Raw genomic sequence first — 22,874 nt, 5'->3', positions numbered from 1 at the left:
AATGGGAAACCGCGCTAATACCGCCAGCAATGCGCCTGGACAGGGGCGCATTGCCGACGGTATTAACCCTTTTCCGGCCGCCAGCGGGGGTTAAAACCACACCACTAGCGGCCGAATATCGTGGTAAATACGACGGTATAGCGGCGCTAAAAATCATGCCGCTATACCGCCACCTCACCTTCCGTGCCCAGTGTGAAAGGGGCCTAAAAAATTTGGGACTGTGAGATAATCATTTGGGATTCCTTTTTTCGTTTTCATTTGGACTTCTCATTTTAGGTGACCCCTATTGGCGGGGATCGCTGCTGAATTTAAGCCATTTGGCATTACTGATTCCTTTGTATGGATGAGGGATCTTTGCCCAGCACCTCATCCCCATTTTTCTTCTGACAACTTGATCTGCTTTATTTTAGATAGAGAATCACATTTTTAGCAGCTGATGGAATGAATTTTGAGGATAAGAAAATGTTTACATGCGTTCAGAATTTAAAGGTTCATGTAAATATTCAAAATCTTGCAAAGTCTCAGTGGTTACTGGTCCTCTTTTTGCGAGTCCTTGCAGCACGACGACATTTCAAAGAAAGACACTAACTTGTCCATACAATTGCTGTTAAACTTTATGGCGATACATTGGGACTGCGCACTCCAGAGTCTACATTCACTCTGATTGTTCTGCAAGCACTGTCCTGTTTGCATTGCAACACTAGGCAGAGCTCCTTGTTGGCTCTCGTCGTCCTGACCACCTACATCACTGGTATTTGTAGCAGAAATCTAGCCATGGGGATTCTTAGACTGGGAAATAAGGTGAAAGTATTCTGATGAAGATAGACCAGGAAATACAGGGAACAGATGTCACCGGCTAAAACAAGTACCCAGCACTCAGCCCTATTGGAAGACATGAGATATAATTATAACCTGCTTTTAACTTTTTAATGAAAACAGATGTCTTCGTCGCATACACTTGGATGTATATGTAGAAGCCACATACCACATTAAGGTGCCTCTGCAAATTGTGGTCCCTACACTAATGCATGAGGATGCCAAAACTATTATATATATATATATATATATATATATATATATATATATATATATATATATATATATATATATAGCAATGAATAGAGAGCAGGTTACCCCAGCCTTAAAGGCACAGAGAAAGAGATCATTCAGATTTACAGAGAGTAGTGTTTGTGTGTAATAAAAAAAAAAATATATATATATATATATATATATATATATATATATATATATATATATATATATATACACATACATACATACATACACACACACACACACACACACACACACACACACACACACACACACACACACACACACACACACTTGTGTGTGTGTGTATATATATATACAATGTGTGTATGTATGTATATATGTATGTGTGTGTGTGTGTGTGTGTGTATATATATATATATGGAATGACACAGGGAAAAGGTATTAAACACATGAAGAAAGGGAGGTGCAACTCTATCAGTAATTACAAATCAATCCTGCGTCTTCCCAGTGCAAATTAATATCCGCTGGTAAAACTCAACTGAAGGCCTATAAATTTACCAAGGTGTCACACAAGAATCATCTAATGATGGGTAAAAGCAAAGATCTCTCTCAAGACCTTTGCAACCTTATTGTTGCAAAACATACTGATGGATTTGGTTTTAGAAGGATTTCTAAGCTTCTGAATTTTCCAGTGAGCACTGTTGGGGCCATAATCCAGAAGTGGAAAGAACGTAATTTCACCATAAACAGGCCATGACCAGGTGCTCCTCACAGGATTTTTGACAAGAGTGAAAAGAATTATCAGAAGAGTTGTCCCAGAGCCAAGAACCACTCAATACTTACTCTACCTGCTGTGTGTGTGTGTGTGTGTGTGTGTGTGTCTGTGTATATTATATACACTGTGTGTGTGTGTGTGTGTGTATGTATATATAATTCACATCTCTTGACATTTTCCAAATTTTGTCATGTTACAACCAAAAACATAAATGCATCTTATTGGGATTTTATGCGATAGACCAACACAAAGTGGCACATAATTGTGAGGTGGAAGGAAAATTTATGTTTTTTACAAATAAATATCTGAAGTGTGGCGTGCATTTGTAATTTGTATCCAGCCCCTCAATACTTTGTAGAAGGCAATTACAGCTGCAAGTTTTTTGGGGATGTCTCTACCAGCTTTTTCACATCTAGAGCGTAACATTTGTGCCCATTCTTCTTTGCAAAATAGCTCAAGCTCTGTCAGATTGGATGAAGAGCATCTAAACTGCAATTTTCAAGTCTTGCCACAGATTCTCAATTGGATTTCGGTCTGGACTTTGACTGGGTCATTCTAACACATCAATATGATTTGATCTAAACCATTCCATTGTAGCTCTGGCTGTATGTTTAGGGTCATTGTCCTACTGGAAGGTGAAACTCCGCCCCAGTCTCAAGTCCGGCCTGAAAGTTTAGGTGTACAGCCCTTTTCAAATGATAGATTGAACAGTGGTCCTTGGGATATTTGTTTTATAACCCAACCCTGCTTTAAACTCACACAGCACTGTTCAATCCATCATCTGAAAATGGAAAGAGTATGGCACAACTGCAAACCTACCAAGACATGGCCGTCCACCTAAACTGACTGGCCGGGCAAGGAGAGCATTAATCAGAGAAGCAGGCAAGAGGCCCATGGTAACTGTGGAGGAGCTTCTGAGATCCACAGTTCAGGTGGGAGAATCTGTCCACAGGACAACTATTAGGCCCCGTACACACAATAGAATCCATCCGCAGATAAATCCCAGCAAATGGGTTTCAGCGGATAGATCCTATGGTGTGTACACGCCAGCGGATCTGTTTCCGCGGATATTTATCCCCTGGGATGGATTCCAGCAGATCGAATATTTGCTGACATGCCAAACAAATCCATCTGCTGGAATCCATCCCAACGGATGGATCCGCTGGTCTGTATAGACTCACCGGATCCATCCATCCGAAGGGATCCCCCGCATGCGTCGTAATGATTAGACGTATGCGTGGAATTCCTTATATGACAGCGTCGCACACGTCGCCGCGTCATAATCGCGGCGACGGCGCGACACGTCATCGCCAGAGGATTTCGGCGCGGATTTCAATGCGATGGTGTGTACACTCCATCGCATGAAAATCCGCCGAAATCCTCGAGAGGATTTATCCGCGGAAACGGTCCGCTGGACCGTATTCGCGGATAAATTCTCTCGTGTGTATGGGGCCTTAGTCGTGTACTCCACAAATCTGCCCTCTATGGAAGAGTGGCAGGAAGAAAGCCATAAGAAGTCCCGTTTGCAGTTTATGAGAAGCCATGTGGAAGATGCAGCAAACATGTGGAAGAAGGTGCTCAGGTCAGATGAGGCCAAAATTTTACTTTTTGGCATAAAAGCAAAATGCTATGTGTGGCAGAAAACTAAAATTGCACATCACCCTGAACACACCATCCCCACCATCAAACGAGGTGGTGGCGGCATCATGTTGTGGGGATTGTTTTCTTAATACAGAAAACAAATCCCATAGTGACTGAGTCTAAACAGCATGTAATATAACATTTATTGATAGGTTCTAATGATGTAGGTTTAGTGACACTTTAAGAGTGCACTACAGCTGATTATGATGTAGTATTCAGTGGCATTTAGGGATCATTTACCCAATATTCTTCACATTTATGCCCAGGACATCAATGTTTGTGTTTTGAGGTTTCAAAATCCTGACAATAGTAGTAAGGGAATATGGCCTTGAAGAAAAAAATGTGTGTCATCGGGAATAGGGGGTGGCTAGAATGTCTGTGGCCTTATGTCAAAGTATACAGAAGATCAATAAGAGCCGGTTCACACTGGGGCGACTCGTCAGGCGGCTCAGCCGCCTGACGAGTTGCGTCCTATTCTATGCAATAGAACCGTTCTAATAGGAGCGACGCAAGTCGCTCCGACTTAGAAAAAGGTTCTTGTACGACTTCGGGGGCGGCTCGGGGCGATTTGCATTGACTTCTATACAGAAGTCATTTTGCTAATCGCCTCTGAAGTCGTCTTCAGGACGACTTGCAGAGTCGCCCCCGAAGTCGTGCCGCCGCAGTGTGAACCTGCTCTTAGACAAACTAGCCACAATCCATGAATGTGTATATAAACTGTACAACAGGACAGTAAAAACCATGAAGCCCTTGAAACCATAGCCCTTTTCTGCTATCTGGACGATGACTCGGATAAGATGGCTCTGATCCATGCAACAATTACCAGTCGGTCGGACTACTGTAATGCTTTGTAACTTGGCCTGCCTAAAAGATCATGCATAGACTCCAACTAATTCAGAAAGCCGCAGCAAGGTTACTTACGGGTGCTGGTAGGAGAGATCATATCACCCCAATTTTGAATACCTTGCATTGGTTGCCCGTCAATAAGCGGGTCCTGTTTAACCACTTGCCGCCTGCCCTATTACAAAATGACGGTGGCAAAGTGGTTTCAATATCCTGACCCGACATCTTCAGGATATTGAGCCGCTGAGCGCCCCCGAGGGGGGGGAATCGCGGTGACCGTTGTTGCGGTGTGTCAGACTGACACACCGCAACACCGATCTAGGTAAAAAATCTGATGGAGACTCTTTATCGCGTGATCAGCCATGTCCAATCACGGCTGATCACAATGTAAACAAGAAGAGCCGGTGATCGACTGCTCCTCTGACAGGGAGGTTTGTGCTGATCGATTATCAGCGCAGCCCCCCCAAGGATGCCCACACTAGACCACCAAGGATGCTTACCACCAGGTTTGCCACCCTAGACCACAATGGATGCCAATCAGTGCCCACAATGGGCATCGCTGATTGGCAGGCATTGTTTGGCACTGATTGGCATCCATCAGTACAATTTATTACAGTACATCCGTGCCACCTATCGGTACCCATCCGTGCCGCCTATCAGTGCCCATCCGTGCCCATCCATGCCCATTTGTGCTGCATGTCAGTGCCACCTATCAGTGCCGCCTATCCGTACCCATCCGTGCCGCCTATCAGTGCCCATCCGTGCTGCATGTCAGTGCCACCTATCAGTGCCCCATCAGTGCTGCCTATCCGTACCCATCCGTGCCGCCTATCAGTGCCCCTCCGTGCTGCATGTCGGTGCCACCTATCAGTGCCCCATCAGTGCTGTATATTAGTGCCCATCATCAATGCCACCTCATTGGTGCCACCCCATCAGTGTCCATCAGTGAAGGAGAAAACGTACTTATTTACAAAGATTTGCGCAATTGTCATTCAAAGTGCAACAGCGCTGAAAGCTGAAAATTGGTCTGGGCAGGAAGGTGTATAAGTGCCCTGTATTGAAGTGGTTAAGATTGGCTGTTTTATGCATAGGATAGTCCATGGAGGTGGACCAGAGTACCTCCGGAAAATATTCACACAATATGCTCCTAGTAGAGCACTACGTTCAGCGGGACAAACGTTGTCCCTAGGGTGAAGAAACAGACTGGTCCTAAAAAACTCCTCCAATTTGCTAAGCTTCAGGAAGAGTTTGAAGACCTTGCTCTTCCAGAAGTGTTATGGGGGCTTATAGGTCACTGCATCCTGGCCAGTAAGGGAGCTACATTAAGAAGATCAGAATCTCTCTGCTCATTATAGTCGTACGCATCGAGGCCCATGGGTAAGACTGCGTTTTATAAGCATTTTTTAATAATTATAATAATGAATTTGTTTGAAACATTAACCAGCAGGAGATGCCATTATCGAGACATATATACATTTTTAAAATACATTTTATTTCTTCCGGTATAGATGGCTGGGACAGTCTCTGGAAGGAGATCAACAAAAAGGACAATAGTAATAAAGAACCTCCCATTTCAAAGGGAATGCCAAACCATATCATCTCTGTTAATGAAAGCTTCATAAATCCTAATTCTACCTCATCACGTGAAGGAGAAATTCAGAACGGATGGCGGGAAGTGGAATTAAAAATGGATAAACCATGTTCCTCTCCAAACTTTTTTGGCTACCACCTCAAGAAAAACAAACGGGAAAAGGCAAAATTGCCCTCATTTGAGAAGTTTGAGAACTTTGACAGGGTAAAGGTCGAAGATGAAATGGCGAAACTTTCTTTAAAGAGACAACGCAGAAATAAAAACTCCACTGTGGTTATCCAAGTTGACAAACACGCTTTGTCCCCGTCGCCACCAAATGGAGAATTGGTCACCTTAAAAAGTTGGCCATCAGTTCCGAGTTGTTTGTCTCCAAATGAAAGTATGGATGACCAAGACGAGTCTAGCAATTGCCAAGGATATCAGTCAAAACACGTGACTTTTGACAATTCCTGTCTCCCATTGCCAAACAATGCAAACTGTTTATCCCCTCTTGGACAATCTAAATGCCATTCTCAAGTTTCCTATGAAAATTTAGTTATGGCTCTTGAACAGGAAAACCAGCACATGCTATGTATGGAAAGTAAAAGCAGATCTCTGGAAAAGTATACAGAGTCTGAGGAAATGGATTGCCAATTTGCACTGTTAAATAGAACCCAACACAAAGTCCATCAAACTCTGATATCGCCACCTCTTTATCTGGATGATGCCGGCTCTGTGTCAAGACATGTCAACAGTCCTGAGCTGGATGAAGACATTGATGGGCAAGAGCCAAGTGCTTTACAAGATGAGCAGCAGGTAAAATTCAATTTTCCTCCAAAAGAAAGTCATTTTTATTTCTCATGCATATTTTAAAATGTTTACCGAGTTGTTGTTGTTGTTGTTGTGTCATACGTTTTCTTTCACTTAACTTTTAAAATCCCTTTCGAAAAATAAGTACATCCATCGTGTCCATATTTTATGTATGAGGACAGTTTTTTTGTTGTGTTAGATTTGCTTCAAGTTCATTAGTCTGGTTTAGAGTGCTTTTTGTTCTTGGTAAGTGCTCAGAGAATTGTTCATTGATCATTTATAAAGTTTCTGCTTCTCCCTTCTCCTGTGTTCTGTATTCATGAACAAAAACTTCAGAACGGGGGTGCTCAATCCTTTGTAGAGCGAGGGCCACTTAAAGGGATTGTAAAGTTACAATTTTTTTCCCTAAATAGCTTCCTTTACCTTAGTGCATTCCTCCTTCACTTACCTCATCCTTCCATTTTGCTTTTCAATGTCGTTACTTCTTCTGAGAAATCCTCACTTCCTGTTCTTCTGTCTGTAACTCCACACAGTAATGTATGTATGTAACGCACATAATAATGGAGATTATATTTGGGTGCTTATTTTACAGTGGATTCCTCTTAAAGACATATTAATAAATTATGGCAAGCCTTTACAAGAAGATGAACTGTGGACATTGTGTCATGAGTGTCTGTGTACACTGAAGACCTACATTGACTATCCAGGTAAAACGTTACATTTGTAAATGTTCACATTATTAATTGTATGGTTTTCTTTCACAGAAGTGTGGAAGATCACAACATAGTACTGAACTATTCATGCCATTCTTTTGAATGTCACCCCAATGCACTAAAGCTATGCTTTTGCGCTGCAGCATGTGTGCATTGGGTTCCAGAAAAAGTCGCGTGGGTTTTGGTCACACTGAGTAGTTTAAACCTGGCTGGTGTGAGATGGAGAGCAGCAGGAGTTTGCTGACCTCCCTAGGTAATTTTAAACCTGGATGCGCTCGGCTCTGAGCGCTTCTGGGTTCAGAGCTGTCAATGTGTTCTATCAGCTTCAACAGAGTGATAGGTTGACATTAGTCATCAATTTGACCCTTTTTGGGAGGGAACTTGTCACCTGCACTATGGTATCACATAGGAGGATTCTCCCCCCCCCCCCCCCTTAATAAAGTTAAAGTGCTTGTAAACCCTTGCTTATACCCAGTGAAGTGAATAGTCTGAGATGATACACAGAGATAAAACCAATCATACATAAGTTTTACATGTTTAAAGCGGAGGTTCACGCTAAAACAATTATATACCATTACATCCAGCATACTTCCGACATCTATAGTATGCTGGTATTTTTTTTTTTTTTTTTCGCTGTACATACCATCTTATAGTTCTTTTTCATCCGGCTTCTCACTACCGCCGGGAGTAGGCGTTTCTATGAAGAGGCGTAGATGATTGATGTGCGGATAAGGCGCGTCACGCGTTCCGAAAATAGCCAAACTGGGACTCGGCTCTGTACAGCGCCTGCGCAGTCAGCTCTACACGGCTCCTAGTCTGTGCGCAGGCGCCATATAGAGCCGAGTCCCAGTTCAGCTATTTTCGGAACGCGTGACGCGCCTTATCCGCATGTCAATCATCTACGCCGCTTCATAGGAACGCCTATTCCCCGCGGGAGTGAGAACCCGGAAGCCGGGTGAAAAAGAACTATAAGACGGTATGTACAGCGAAAAAAAAAAAAAATACCAGCATACTGTAGATGTCGGAAGTATGCTGGATGTAATGGTATATAGATGTTTTTTAGGGTGAACCTCCGCTTTAACTGCAGTCTTTTCTTCCCTACACCCCTTCAAGGTTCTAATTTGTGATTAAAATCTTTCTGCATCTGTGAGGAGTACAGAGGAGGGGGTGTAGAACCGCAGTTACTGTGTGAGAGCTGATTGGAGGAAAGGGACACTCCTCCACATAGGCAGAGGAACAAAGGAACATGCAGAGCTGTATTCTGAATAGACAAGCTGTGTGGTTATCCCCCCTCCCCGACACAAATTTTAGCTCATGTTATCTCATTAGTCATGAAAACTTTTCAGAAATGACTTGTGCTGATAACTGAGGAATGAAGCATCAGAGAGAAGCGACACTTAGAGCTTTGGAAAGCAATAAGTAAACACTATAGATATATGTGCTTAGTTCAAATTTCATGGCTTGGGTTTACAACCACTTTAAGTTAAAAACAAAAGAATTAAAGTTTAATAGAATAAACTCAAAAAACATAAAAAGCAAAAGCGTGTGTCAGGTACACTCGTATATGAAAATGACGATTAATGCCTATATTGATGAGCTGTAAAGGCCTTTTGAGCTTAAAATATTTTATCTATTTGCTCAATGCAACATCATCTTTTTATATTTTTCCAAAAACTAGGTATTCTATTATGTTTGTGTGTGTGCTAACATTTACAGTATTTAAATTTTTACTTTTGTTTCTACTTAAAATATAGATTTGATAAATAGCAGAATTATGTAAAGAATTGCACCTACAACCATTTTGTTCTGGTGACTTTTATATATAATATGGTTTGTTGTGTTGCTAATGAGAAATGATATAAGTAACACTGCTAGCTGCATATGCTGTGTATTTATTTGATCTATAAATTATAGCGAGCTGACCATCAGCGACAAATGAATGTAAAGAATGAAAATCCTGCTCGTGTGTTGGCTGTCCTCCTGGCCTGAGAATAGGACCCTTTATTATTTGTCTCTTGCCAAACACGCTGACAGAGGGCACTTGTGCCGCTTGTACAAAAGACTTTTATTGCTGGCAGATGATCAACTCATTTTGACGTAATGGCACACATCGGAACCCAGGCCTGGTACTGGGTTGTGTGACAGTATTGTATTCTTTCTGGTAGAACCATTATACTGTATTGTCAAGTTGTGACCTACTCCTTAGAGGCCCTGTCATTACCATCTTTTTTTTAATACTCAGGAAAAGCTTCTGCTCTTTCCCCTAAAGTAAAGGACCCTTCCAGAGTTGTTGTCTTCAAAAATTATCTGTAGATAATCTATGTTCTATGCAATTACCTCTGATACTTTGTTATGTGTTTCTAAAACCTCTGCTCACCAGTGGAAGTTTCAGATTGTGCCAACGTGAGGTGATTGCTAAGATGAGGGAGAGAGAATGCTCAAAAATGAGTGACACAACTTCATGACTAAAATCTGTATATAATAGATAGATTATACAGTGGGGATCGAAAGTTTGGGCACCCCAGGTAAAAAATTGTATTAATGTGCATAACAAAGCCAAGGAAAGATGGAAAAATCTCCAAAAGGCATCAAATTACAGATTAGACATTCGTATAATATGTCAAAAAAAGTTAGATTTTATTTCCATCACTTTATGAACATATAGACATATAGACAAGCCTGATGCATTTTGGAAACAAGTTCTGTGGACCGATGGGGTTAAAATATAACTTTTTGGCCGGAATGAGCAAAGGTATGTTTGGAGAAGAAAGGGCACACAATTTAACAATTTAATGAAAAGAACCTCTGTCCAACTGTTAAGCAAGGGGGTGGATCAATCATGCTTTGGAGTAGAAGGAAAAGTGGATTCAATAAAATTTCAGCTAATTTTGGATGGTAACTTGATGCCATCTGTGAAAAAGCTGAAGTTAAAGAGAGGATGGCTTCTACAAATGGATAATGATCCTAAAAACACCTCAAAATTCACGGGGGATTACATCAAGAGGCGTAAACTGAAGGTTTTGCCATGGCCTTCACAATCTCCTGACCTCAACATAATTGAAAATCTATGGATAGACCTTTAAAAGAGCAGTGCGTGACAGACAGCCCAGAAATCTCAAAGAACTGGAAGACTTTTGTAAGGAAGAATGGGCAAAGATACCTCAAACAAGAATTGAAAGACTCTTGGCTGGCTACAAAAAGCGTTTACAAGCTGTGATACTTGCCAAAGGGGGCAGTACAAGATATTAACTCTGCAGGGTGCCCACACTTTTGCAGATGCCATTTTTTTTGTTTTCTGTAATTTTGAAAGTGTAAATGATGGAAATAAAATCTAAGTTTTTTTGACATATTATAAGAATGTCTAATCTGTAATTTGATGCCTTTTGGAGATTTTTCCATCTTTCCTTGGCTTCGTTATGCACATTAATACAAATTTTTACCTGGGGTGCCCAAACTTTCGATCCCCTCTGTATATACACATAGATGGATTTTTATATATATATATATATATATATATATATATATATATATATATATATATATATATATATATATATATATATATATATATATATATATATATATATATATATTCACTAATGCCCTGTACACACGAATGGCATTTCCAATGGAATAAAATCTGATGGAATTTTTCCGTTGGAAATCCGTTCAAGCTGTTTTGCATACACACTGTCAGACCAAATTCCGACTGTCCACAGGCGGTGACGTAAAACACTACGACGAGCCGTGGAAAATGAAGTTCAATGCATCTGAGCATGCGTTGACTTGATTCTGAGCATGCGTGGGTTTTTTTCTCCGTTGGAGTTCCACACAGACGATAGAAATTTCCGATAGGATTTTTTTTCCATCGGGAAAAAAATAAAACATGTTCTATTTATTATCTCCCACGACAAAAATATGATGGGGCCCACACACGGTCGGAATATCCGATGAAAAAATTCCGTCTGATTTTTTTTTCATCAGAAATTCTGATCGTGTGTACAGGGCATAACAGTTGAAGCTGTTATAGCTGTGAAGGGTAGGCATCTCAATATTGAATCCTACGTTCTAAGACAGGGATGCCATTAAAGGTCATGTGCGTGTAAAGGCAGGTCGTCCCAATACTTTTGTTAATATAGTGTATGTGTGTGTTATGTGTATATAATAAATCTATCTATCTATCTATCTATCAGGGTTTGACAAATTTGCTTGAAATCTAGGAGCCATTTAAAAAAGTTAGGAGCCAGAAAACGCACCCCATCCCGATGAGCTTGCGCGCAGAAGCGAATACATACGTGAGCAGTGCCCGCATATGTAAACGGTGGTCAAACCACACATGTGAGGTATCGCCGCGATTGGTAGATCGAGAGCAATAATGCCCAGCGTCCGTCTGTGGCCCTCGTGGTGTCCTCCTCGCTTCTCCCGCACTGTTTCTGAGTCGATCCCTGCTTCCCGCGCTGTGTTTGAACGCCACCGCCAACATATACCGAGCGCAGTACACTTGGCCAGGCTCGGCTCCCCTCGAGGTCACGCCCTGTGCCACACAGGGCGTGACCGCAAGGGGAGCCGAGCCTGGCCGAGTGTACCAGAGTGTACTGCGCTCGGTATATGTCGGCAGCGGCGTTCAAACACAGCACGGGAAGCAGGGATCGGCGTATATCGTGCACCCACGATTTTCACTTTATTTTAAGGGGAAAAAAGCGGTATACGCCGATAAATACTGTGTGTGTGTGTGTGTGTGTGTGTGTGTGTGTGTGTGTGTGTATATATATGTGTATATATATATATATATATATATATATATGTGTATGTGTGTGTGTGTATATATATACGCGCGCGCACTGACCTATGCTGCCCAAAAAACACTCCTCCAAGGGTATTATTAATGCTACAGCATAAAAGGCATTGTGACAATAGTTTGGGGACGGTCTTTTTCTGTTCAAGCATCACTAATTACGGTTCCCCTAGTCACAAGTGGGCTCCATAAAGACTTGGTGTTGAGGAATTCCAGAGGCCTGCACAGAGTCCTCACCTCAGCCTTACCTGGACACCTTTTGGGATGAATTGGAACACCGACTGAGAGCCGAGTCTTTTCATCCAACATCAGTACCTAACCCCACAAATGCTCCTTTGGCTGAATGGCCTTCTCAAAAGACTGCACGCTTTTAGGAATGCTCAGGCTTGTAAATTGTATATGTGCCAATTGACTTCTGGCCATAGCTCAGCTGCAAAGACTGGGAAATGTCTCTCTGGCTGTGATTAGCGCAGCACGGTGCCGATTTCCTGGCTAGCTCTGCACATGGACTGTGCGAACACGCCGGAGCTCATCCTTGCTCTAAAGGCAACAAACTCTAGTGATGCCTTTATGTCTGTGTGAACATATCTGGTTGCTATGGTTTGCTGCACTTTGCCTCATTGTACAAGATGCATGCCTAGTTTATCAAAGGAAGTAATGTGCTTAATTATTTGCTTTTAGTGATTTAGTTGAAAAGAAAAACAAACTGATTTGTGTCTTATTACTGATTTTGCAGCCATTTTATGTCTGGAGTCAGTACTGCTCAGTAACAACGGAGAAGTCCTCTTTGTTACACATGGAAATGAAGGTAAACCATTAAGTCTGGTGGCTGTGGAATTCTTAATGCATCTCAAAAACCTAAAGCTCATGAGCAAAATATCGTTTTTTTTAAGACTATTGACCACCCTTGAATTTGCATGCATTGTTTTACTGTACGTGGTTTTGAAATAGTTGTGTTTTTGTTTCTTGGACTTTTTTTTTAATTATTTTGTTTTTAGACTTCAGATGGTATCAATGTCATGACCATTCAGAATAGGTCATTCTTTATCAAGAATATCTTATAAAAAAATGGCAGAGATAAATATAATATCTTATAATGTGAGAGGCCTAAATGCACTGATTAAACGCGCAAATATAATGAAGGAGCTTAACTTACTGAAGGGGGATGTGATTATGTTGCAGGAGACCCATCTTACTATACAAGCAAATCGCAAAAACATGACACAATTTTACCCGATATGGTATTTTGGAGACTCCCCAATTAGTCGAGCGAAAGGGGTCGCTATTGGTTTTGCCAAGGAGATCAGGTTTATAATAGATGAGAGAAGGGCAGATCCAGAAGGCAGATATTTGTTCCTGAGAGGAAAATTGAATGGAGCAGAGATCTCACTGGCAAATATATACTCCCCAAATAAAAATCCTATCTGTTATGTAAGGAAAATGATAACGGAGTTTATGGAATTTAAACGGGGAATCGCCATAATGGGGGGGATTTTAATTTTCATATGGATCCAGATTTAGACAGTACGTCTCGCGCACAGGGGTCCGGAATGGCTTGGAGAAATAAACTGAAAAAAAAACTCCACCAGTCTCAATTAGTTGATGTATGGAGGATACAACATAATAAACAGCAGGAGTATACATTCCGTTCTCCAGTGCATGAGACATACTCGAGGATTGACTTATTTTTGGTAGAGCATAGGTTTTTGGAAAACATAAGTGATTCCAGTATAGGTATAGCAACCTTTTCTGACCATTCGCCAGTCTCAATACGGCTAAAAATAGGGGAGAAACGGGTAAATAATATGAAGTGGAGGCTTAACGAGGAACTCCTTCAGGACAAAGATATAGAAATCAGAGTAAGAAGGGAACTGGAGGAATTTTTTGAAATAAATTTGACAGAGGATGTCTCAGAGGCTACAGTCTGGGATACCCATAAGGCATTTGTGCGTGGAGTATTAATTAAGATCGGGGCGGAAAAAAAAAGAAAAAACAATGAGAACAGATTAACTCTCACAAAAGAAATTTATAAATTAGAACAGCAACTCAAACAAGATAGAAATAAAGAAACTTTGCTAAAATTAAATTTTAAGAGAGAAGAGATAAGAGAGGAAATAGAACAAGAAACTAGAAGTACATTTAATCAAGTAAAGAAAGAGAGGTACCTATGGGATAATAAACCAGGGAAACATCTTGCAAAATTATTAAAAAAGAAAAAAAATCTTAACTTTTATTGAGAAAATACAAACAAGTCGGGGGGGGAAGTAGTGCACAAATCTAGTGAAATAGTGGAGAGTTTCAAGGAATATTACGAAAAACTTTATTCAATTAATAAACAGGAAATTAAGGATGAGCAAAGTTTAAAAGGGAAAAAAACATATGAATTTTTAAAGGAAATAGAGTGGGAGGAAATATCTGAAGACAATCTCAACAAGCTCGAAGCTCCGATCTCAGAAAGGGAAATCAGAGAAATAATCAAAAACGCGCCAAACGGTAAGAGCCCAGGACCGGATGGCTTAACAGTGCTATATTATAAAAAGTTTATCGATATTCTGGCCCCGAAAATGTGCTCGTATTTTAATGGCTTAGGGGTGAAGTGGGACATGAGTAAAGAAGCTATTGAAGCTACTATCACCTTAATTCTGAAAGAAGGGAAGGATAGCACATTATGCGCGAATTATAGACCAATTTCTTTATTGAATTGTGACACCAAGATCTTCTCCAAAATCTTAGCAGAGAGAATGAAGGGTATAATGAAGGACCTGATCCACCCCGACCAGGTGGGTTTCGTACCAGGACGGGAGGGGAGAGATAATGGGATAAGAACGTTGTTGGCCATTCAGAAAATTGGTGACGGTGGAGCCCCAGGCCTACTCTTATCAGTAGACGCGGAAAAAGCGTTTGATAGAGTGGCCTGGGGCTTCATATACAAGACACTAGAGAGAATAGGAATAGGGCCAAAGATGTTAAACTGGACCAAAGTACTGTATAATAAACCCGTTGCCAGGGTAAAAATTAACGGGACTCTCTCAGGGGCGTTTGAACTTTACAACGGCACAAGACAGGGTTGTCCCCAATCCCCCCTTTTGTTTGTCCTAGCATTAGAACCACTCCTAAGGAGAATAAGGAAGAACTCTGATATAAAGGGCATAGAAGTAGGAAGGGAGGAACACAAACTCGCGGCATACGCGGATGACATCCTGTTCTACCTAACATGCCCAAGAACAACGTTATCAAATTTATTAAAACTAATGGAACAATATGGAGAGCTTTCTAATTTTAAAATGAATCCAACTAAATCTGAAACTATTTCTATCAATATAGCTAAGAACGACCAAAATACCTATCAAAAGGAGTTTCCATTTGTGTGGGGGAAAAGGGAAATAAAATATCTAGGGGTAAAAATAGCTATGTCAAGAGACAGGATCTATAAAGAAAATTTCGTACCTTTACTGGATGATATTAAAACAGAACTTAGTAGACTCTCTGCAGGTCAAATATCCTGGGGGGAGAATGAATATCTTTAAGATGGTAATCCTGCCCAAAATCATGTATAAGATACAGATGTTACCGATCGCTCTACCTCAGAAGTACTTTAAGACCCTACAAACGATTTTATTAAAATTTGTATGGCAGGGTAAAAAAGCGCGTATCAGTTGGGCAACTTTAAAAAAAAATAAGACACAAGGGGGATGGGGAGCACCAGATATCAGAAGTTATTATTAAGCAGTAATTCTCACAAGAGTGATAGACTGGATTAGGGACACTAAGCATGTGGGTAAGCATGGAATACCATATGAGCAAGGCTCGTTTAGGGAGTATTATATGGATCCCAGATAAATATAGGGAGTTAGATAAACAATCACATGGCATTACACGGCACGCTATCAAAACTTGGGACAGAGTTCACAAGAGGGAAAAATGGGATTTTAATTCACCATTTATGCCATTAAATGACTCAAAATATTTTGCACCAGGGTTAGAGAAAATTTCTGGGAAATGGATTAAGAAAAGAAATGCTCAGCTGAAGGATGTCATGACGCAAGACAAATTAGGTACCTATGAGGAATTAAAAGACAGAGGGGAGGTAATAGAGATAAACGAATGGCGGTATGGCCAGTTAAAACATTTTTTTGAGTCTCTACCACAGCCACATAGATCTGGGGAAAACCTACGCCCCCTGGAGAGAATTAGTCAGGGGGACTCAGGGAAAGGAGTTATTTCAAAAATTTATAAATGTCTAATAGAAGTGGGTCATTTGGACATTCCACCATATATCAAAAAATGGGAGGAAGAATTGGGATCCTCTTTGAGTCTCCTTGAATTAAAACAAATATGGAGAAGAGTCCATACCTAGTCAGCTAATAGTAAAATAATCTAACTAAATTACAAATGCCTGACGCGATGGTATATCACCCCAGACAAGGCTCATAAATATAAGAAAGAAGCCTCAGAATTGTGCTGGCGAGGATGTAGACAGATCGGAGATATGGCGCATATATGGTGGCAATGTCCAAAAATTAAGTGGTTCTGGAGAAGGATTAGACAATTAATCACCAAAGTAACAGATATAGAGATTCCAGATGATCCATGGGGATGTTTGCACCAAAGGATTAGATTACCTATGAAACAATATCAAAAAAGTATTTTACCCCATCTTTTAACAGCTGCTAAAAGTCTGATAGCCAGTCACTGGCAAGACAAGGAAAGTCCCCCCGTTAAAGAATGGTGCAACAAAATAAACTCCATTCAAAATTTAGAATACTTAAGGCTAAGTGACATAGATGGCATAGAGGAATATGAAATGACATGGTCAAAGTGGTCAGAGTTCAAACATTCCATGGTATTCGCGGAGTTAATGGGTGCATAGGGCTTAGGGTATGATTTTGTAAGATAATTTAGATTTTCAGGGCGGGAAACAATTTAAGAAAACAACAAGATAGAAAATAAGATTGAATATAAGATACAGAAAGGTAACTGGAGGTACAGGGGTGGGGAGGGAAGGGGAGGTGGAAGGGTATGAAGGTACTAAAGTGTTAAAGTGTTTAAAAAAAAGGAAAAAAAAAAAAAAAAGGGGGAAGGAAAAAAAAAAAAAACTTCCACATATGATGCGAAACCAGAAGGAGACTTGTTGGGCAAATGATTGGCGGGAAAGTCTCGCTACCTTCCTCCGGTAAATGGTTAAGTCTGAAGTGGAAAATACCCGAAGTGACACTCAGGCGTTAACGTCGCCTGCGCCTGCCGTGTAGAGCTGACTGCGCAGGCCCCGTAAACACCCGAGTGTCACTTCGGGTATTTTCGGAAGGTGTGACGTGCTTTAGCAGCCCGTCAATCAACTCCTCTTCGCTTAGAAACGCCTAAACCCGGAAGTAATCCCCCGCTCGGAGCCACATAACAAGGGCTCGTATAACGATAAGTACAAAAAAAAAAACAGCATACTGCAGATGTTAGCAGTATGCTGGAGGGATGTAGCTAATGTCAGAAAGTTTATTTTTGGGTGAACCCCCGCTTTAAGTTCATTATTATGCTGTATTATCATTAAAGGGGTTGTAAAGACAAATATTTTCCTCTTAAATTAAAGTCTGACAGTAGCTGATAAAGTAAAAAGTAATGTTTTGCATTATAACTAGTTTGATACCTGTTGAAATCGAGCTGTTTTATTCACCTCCAGCACTCCTGAATCATTATTCTCACTGACTTCCTGGTTTGCGGTGCGCATTCATTCTTGCTACATCACGGCCTAATGGGAACTACAGTTCCCATTAGGCTTAGCCTCCATGCCTGTGAGGGATAAGAGAGACTGTAGTCATAGGGAGGGGGTGAGCACATTCTGCTTTCCACCATGCAAAACAGCTCAGATGCTGGTGGAAAGCAAGAAGAGGAGTGACAGGAAATGGCATTTTCAAACCTGGATTACTGTATTTTGAAGGTCAAAAGGAAAAACGAGGTAAGTGATAAATGCTCTAGCTTACAGCAATCAATTGATCTAATAAAAAACAAACCTTTAGTGTTCCTTTATGCCGGCTACAGGCATGCTGAGGACAGCCTGCAAAAATGTAATGATGGAATGTGTACTTCTATTCTCATAGGGAACTACTGAACGGCTCTTCCTTATTTATTTTTATTTTATTTTTTATTTAGCCCATAGGAAAAGAACATTCACAATATTTTCTGAACAAAAGCAGATAGAAATCTACTAATAAAATTTAGTAAAATTCTAGCAATGTAGCAGAACTGGGAATGCTGGTTTTATTTTGGATTAAACCGTCCTCTACATAGATTCAATTCAATAAGCTATCTTGGTCTTTATTACACAACACGTTTGCTGCGCCTTCCTTGAGCTGGTGTCTTTGCCCTTGGGTATGACAGTTGTTGTCTGGGTGCAGCAGAGCAGGGAGCCCAGCAGAGATAAGCAAAAAAAAAAGAACATCTATCCCTGGTGTACGTAAGAATTTGTCTAAATCTACAGCAGGAAGATAGAAAAAAAAACAATGATGTGTGTGCAGAAATATGTATTGCTATGATTTTTGCTTATTTGTATGAGTTTCCACTATACAAATTTTTCCCCTTTATCCAAAATCATACAGGTGGGTTACTAGAGTTGCCTTTATATATGTGTGCTCGTGTTTTTCCTTAGTCCTCAGTCGCCTACACATTTTAATACTGTGCCTGGTTTTATTTTTCAGAATCGTATGATTCATTTTGCGTTCCCCCAGAGTATGGCCATGATTGCGATGAAACTGGAACGGAAAAGGTAGAACAGAATTCCTACGTGCTTCATTTTAAGCTTCCTTTAAAGCTGAATTTCAGGCAGTAAACTCCACTTCTCAGACCACGTTTTCATGTTACAACTATATTTGGGTCCGCGGATATCCGCCCGCCACCCCCCACCCCTTGCAGAATCCAGGGGTTTTGTCGAATTTAAATACAGAGAGGCGTGAGTGGCTCTTCCTGCACAGCTGCATCATTCATTCACAGAGTTTTTTTTTTTTATGAGAACTACAAGTACCATCTACAATTGCGGCAGAAGGTTGTAGTTCTCAATGGAGCACAAGTGTGGTGACATCACTGCTCTTGTAGTGTTTTGTCACTTCTTCCAGCTCTGTAAATAATATCTGTATCTCGGTACAGAGCTGAGCCAGAGGGGGGTCTGCAGAAACTAGAGCATTACATCTGCTTTGCAGGTGCAAATGCAAACAAATAATAAATACACATTTTTGCTTTTTGCAATATAGGCACATTTTATAAAAAAAATTTTTTTTGCAAAACTTGAAATTCTCCTTTACAAAATACACTCTCACCTGCCAAAGGTTTTTTTTTTTTTTTTTTTTTTCATCCAGTACTGAGATTTAGGCTACTTTCACACTGAAAGTGCCAGGTATTGGCGGTAAGGCACCGTTAGTTTTATCGACACTTTACTGTTTTAGCAGCGCTTTTCGGACGCTAGTCGGGCACTTTTAACCCTCGCTAGCAGCCGAAGAAAGGGTTAAAAGTGCCCGTGTTGCGGCGCTGGCAAAACGCTTTGCAGGCGCTTCGGCAGCGCTGCCCATTCATTTCAATGGGCAGGGTGTTTAGGGAGCCGTGTATACACCGCTCCCAAACCGCACCAAAGATGCTGCTTGTCTGACTTTTCAGAACATCCTTAACCACTTCCATACAGGGCATCTTCACCCCCTTCCTGCCCAGATCAATTTTTAGTTTTCAGCGCTGTCGCACTTTGAATGACAATTGCGCGGTCATGCAACACTGTACCCAAATGAAATCTTTGTTTATTTTCCCCACGAATAGAGCTTTCTTTTGGTGGTATTTTATCATCTCTGCGGTTTTTATTTTTTGCGCTATAAACAATAGAATAGCGACAATTTTGAAAAAAAACACAATATTTTTTACTTTTTGATTTAATAAATATCACAATTTAAAAAAAAAAACAATTTGTTTCCTTAGTTTAGACCGATACGTATTCTTCTAAATATTTTTGGTAAAAAATTTTGCAATAAGCGTATATTGATTGGTTTGCGCAAAAGTTATAGCGTCCTCTACATAGATTCAATTCAATAAGCTATCTTGGTCTTTATTACACAACACGTGTAATAAATAGGGGATACATTTATGGCATTTTTTATTTTTATTTTATTTTTACTATTAATGGCGGCGATCTGCGATTTTTATTGTGACCATGACAGTGTGATGGACATATCAGACCCTTCTGACTCGTTTTTGGGACCATTCACATTTATACAGCGATTAGTGCTATAAAACTGCATTGATTACTGTGTAAATGTGACTGGCAGGGAAGGGGTTGACACTAGGGGGCCCTGAAGGGGTAAATATGTTCCCTATTGAGTGATTCTAACTGTAGGGGGAGGGGACTCACAAGGGAAGGAGACCGATCTGTGTTCCTCTGTACTGGGATCACACATCGGTCTCCTTACCTCTGACAGGAGGTGGATCTGTGTGTTTACACGCACAGATCCTCACTCCTGCCATGATCGCGGGCAATCCCAGGGGCCCGGCGGACATCGCGGCCGCCGGGCATGCGCACTGGGTCACGAGGAGTGGTTCGAGCGTGCGATGCCGGCGGCGTGTGACCCCTAGATGGCTGGAAGGGAAAGGACGTCATATGACGTCCACCCGGAGGGAGGGAGGGTTCCTGCCAGTGTCATATTGCTATGGCCCGGTAAGGAGGGGGTTAAAGTGTACTGCCCCGGTGTGAAAGCACTCAGGCTTTCACACTGGGGAGACATGAGAGGAACTTTTCCGGTGCTTTACAGGCGTTATTTTTAGCGCTAAAATGCCTGAAAAGCGCCTCGGTGTGAAAGGGGTCTTACACAGCCCTATCGCACAACAGAGCCAGTCTGGTGACAGCTTGCCCGCAGCTTGTGATTGGTCAGTAAAGGAACAGCAATAGACCTTAAGCTGAGCATACACTGTCTGAAAATTGTCTGGTAAAGCAGGAACTTTCAGTCAGTGTGTAAAGCAGTCTGTCCTAAAGAAGATGTCTAAAAAGAAGGAAAACCAGAATCTGATCAGTGCTTGCAGCCAGTGGCTATGAGCGCTGATCAGTGATTTCCATAGCACAGCAGGAAGATCACTGCATCAACATCGTTTTATGTTGGTACGCGATCTGTCAGTTTTTTGTTTTCCTCTCAATCCGCTATGGAGAATGAAGTAAACTAGCAGTGTGTATTGGCCTTTAGGTCATCATGATTCTCATTTCTTCAATCAGCATGTTTCCTATGAGCATAAGTGAATTTTGCATGAAGGACTGCCCTTCTCTGCTGTGCTGCTGTAGAAGAGATAAAAGTAGGCTGAAATCAAATCAAATTCAGGTATTTTTACTATTTGCAGATACAATAAATCAAATGACCTTTTTTAACCACTTCACGACGGCCGTACGACTTTATACGGCCGCAGGGTGGCTCTACATCTCTGGGTGGCCGTGTTTTTACGGCCTGCGCGCGCAGCCAGCGGCGCGGGCGCGCGTCCGGCGGAGGCGCGCGCGCGCTCGCCGCATCGCTGGGATGCCGATGCGAGTGCCTGGCGGCCGCGATGTCCGCCAGGGCCTCGCGATCGGCGGCTACAGGGACAAGACGTGGAGCTCTGTGTGTAAACACAGAGCTCCACGTCCTGTCAGGGGAGAGAGGAGACGGATCTGTGTCTCTTGTACATAGGGACACAGCATCGGTCACCCCCCTTCCCCCACAGTTAGTAACACAATTCAGGGTACACATTAACCCCTTCCTCACCCCCTAGTGTTAACCCCTTCAATGCCAGTCACATTTATACAGTAATTAGTGCATCTTTATTGCACTGATCGCTGTATAAATGTGAATGGCGCCAAAAATGTGTCAAAAGTGTCCGATGTCTCCGCCATAATGTCGCAGTCACGAAAAAAAATGCTGATCGCCGCCATTAGTAGTAAAAAAAAATAATAAAAAATAATAATTCTGTCCCCTATTTTGTAAGCGCAATAACTTTTGCGCAAACCAGACGCTTCTTGCGATTTTTTTTTTTTTTTTTAACAAAAATATGTAGAATAATACGTATCGCCTAGACTGAGAAAAAAATATTTTTTTTTTTAAATTGGGCAATTTATTATAGTAACAAGTAAAAAATATTGTTTTTTTTTCAAAATTGTCGCTCTATTTTTGTTTATAGCGCAAAAAATAAAAACCGCAGAGGTGATCAAATACCACCAAAATAAAGCTCTATTTGTGGGGGAAAAAAGGACGTCAATTTTGTTTGGGAGCCACGTCGCATGACCGCGCAATTGTCGGTTAAAGCGACGCAGTGCCGGAAGCTGAAATTTCACCTGGTCAGGAAGGGGTATATGTGCCCAGTAAGGAAGTGGTTAAATGCATATTTGCATCCTTTTTTTTATATACAGTTGTGTTCAAAATTATTCAACCCCCCCAATGCTGTAAAGGGTTTTAGGGAATTTAGTGTACATTTGTAATTGTATTTAGAATGAAATCCTACAATGACTTCTTAAAGAACCATATGCAACTAAAATGACATCAATTGGTTTTGTAATACAGTAGTAAATGTTTATTTTGTGAATTCTTCATTTACACAATTATTCAACCCCTTAAAGACGACCACTCTGAAGAACAGAGGTTCATTGAAGTGTATTCAATCAGGTATTGAAAACACCTGTGGATGTCAGGGAGCTGCAATAAAGCCTAATAAGCACCAATCAGGCAGCTTTAA

The 22,874-nt window shown here is 41.2% G+C and overlaps 1 protein-coding gene across 1 annotated transcript in view; it reads left to right on the top strand.

Annotated features, from left to right (window-relative positions):
* KNDC1 (kinase non-catalytic C-lobe domain containing 1) overlaps positions 1-22,874 on the top strand; it is a 176,570-nt gene that overhangs the window by 62,996 nt on the left and 90,700 nt on the right. The window contains exons 6-9 of the mRNA XM_040361822.1: positions 5,785-6,662; positions 7,249-7,363; positions 12,901-12,972; positions 18,851-18,918. Coding sequence (XP_040217756.1) covers positions 5,785-6,662; positions 7,249-7,363; positions 12,901-12,972; positions 18,851-18,918 — 1,133 coding nt within the window. The remainder of the gene's footprint in view (positions 1-5,784; positions 6,663-7,248; positions 7,364-12,900; positions 12,973-18,850; positions 18,919-22,874) is intronic.

Source organism: Rana temporaria, chromosome 8, assembly GCF_905171775.1.
Source record: "Rana temporaria chromosome 8, aRanTem1.1, whole genome shotgun sequence".
Classification (NCBI taxonomy): Eukaryota; Metazoa; Chordata; class Amphibia; order Anura; family Ranidae; genus Rana; species Rana temporaria.
Note: the sequence above shows the minus strand (reverse complement) of the source record. Positions and strands in the feature narration are given on the sequence as shown.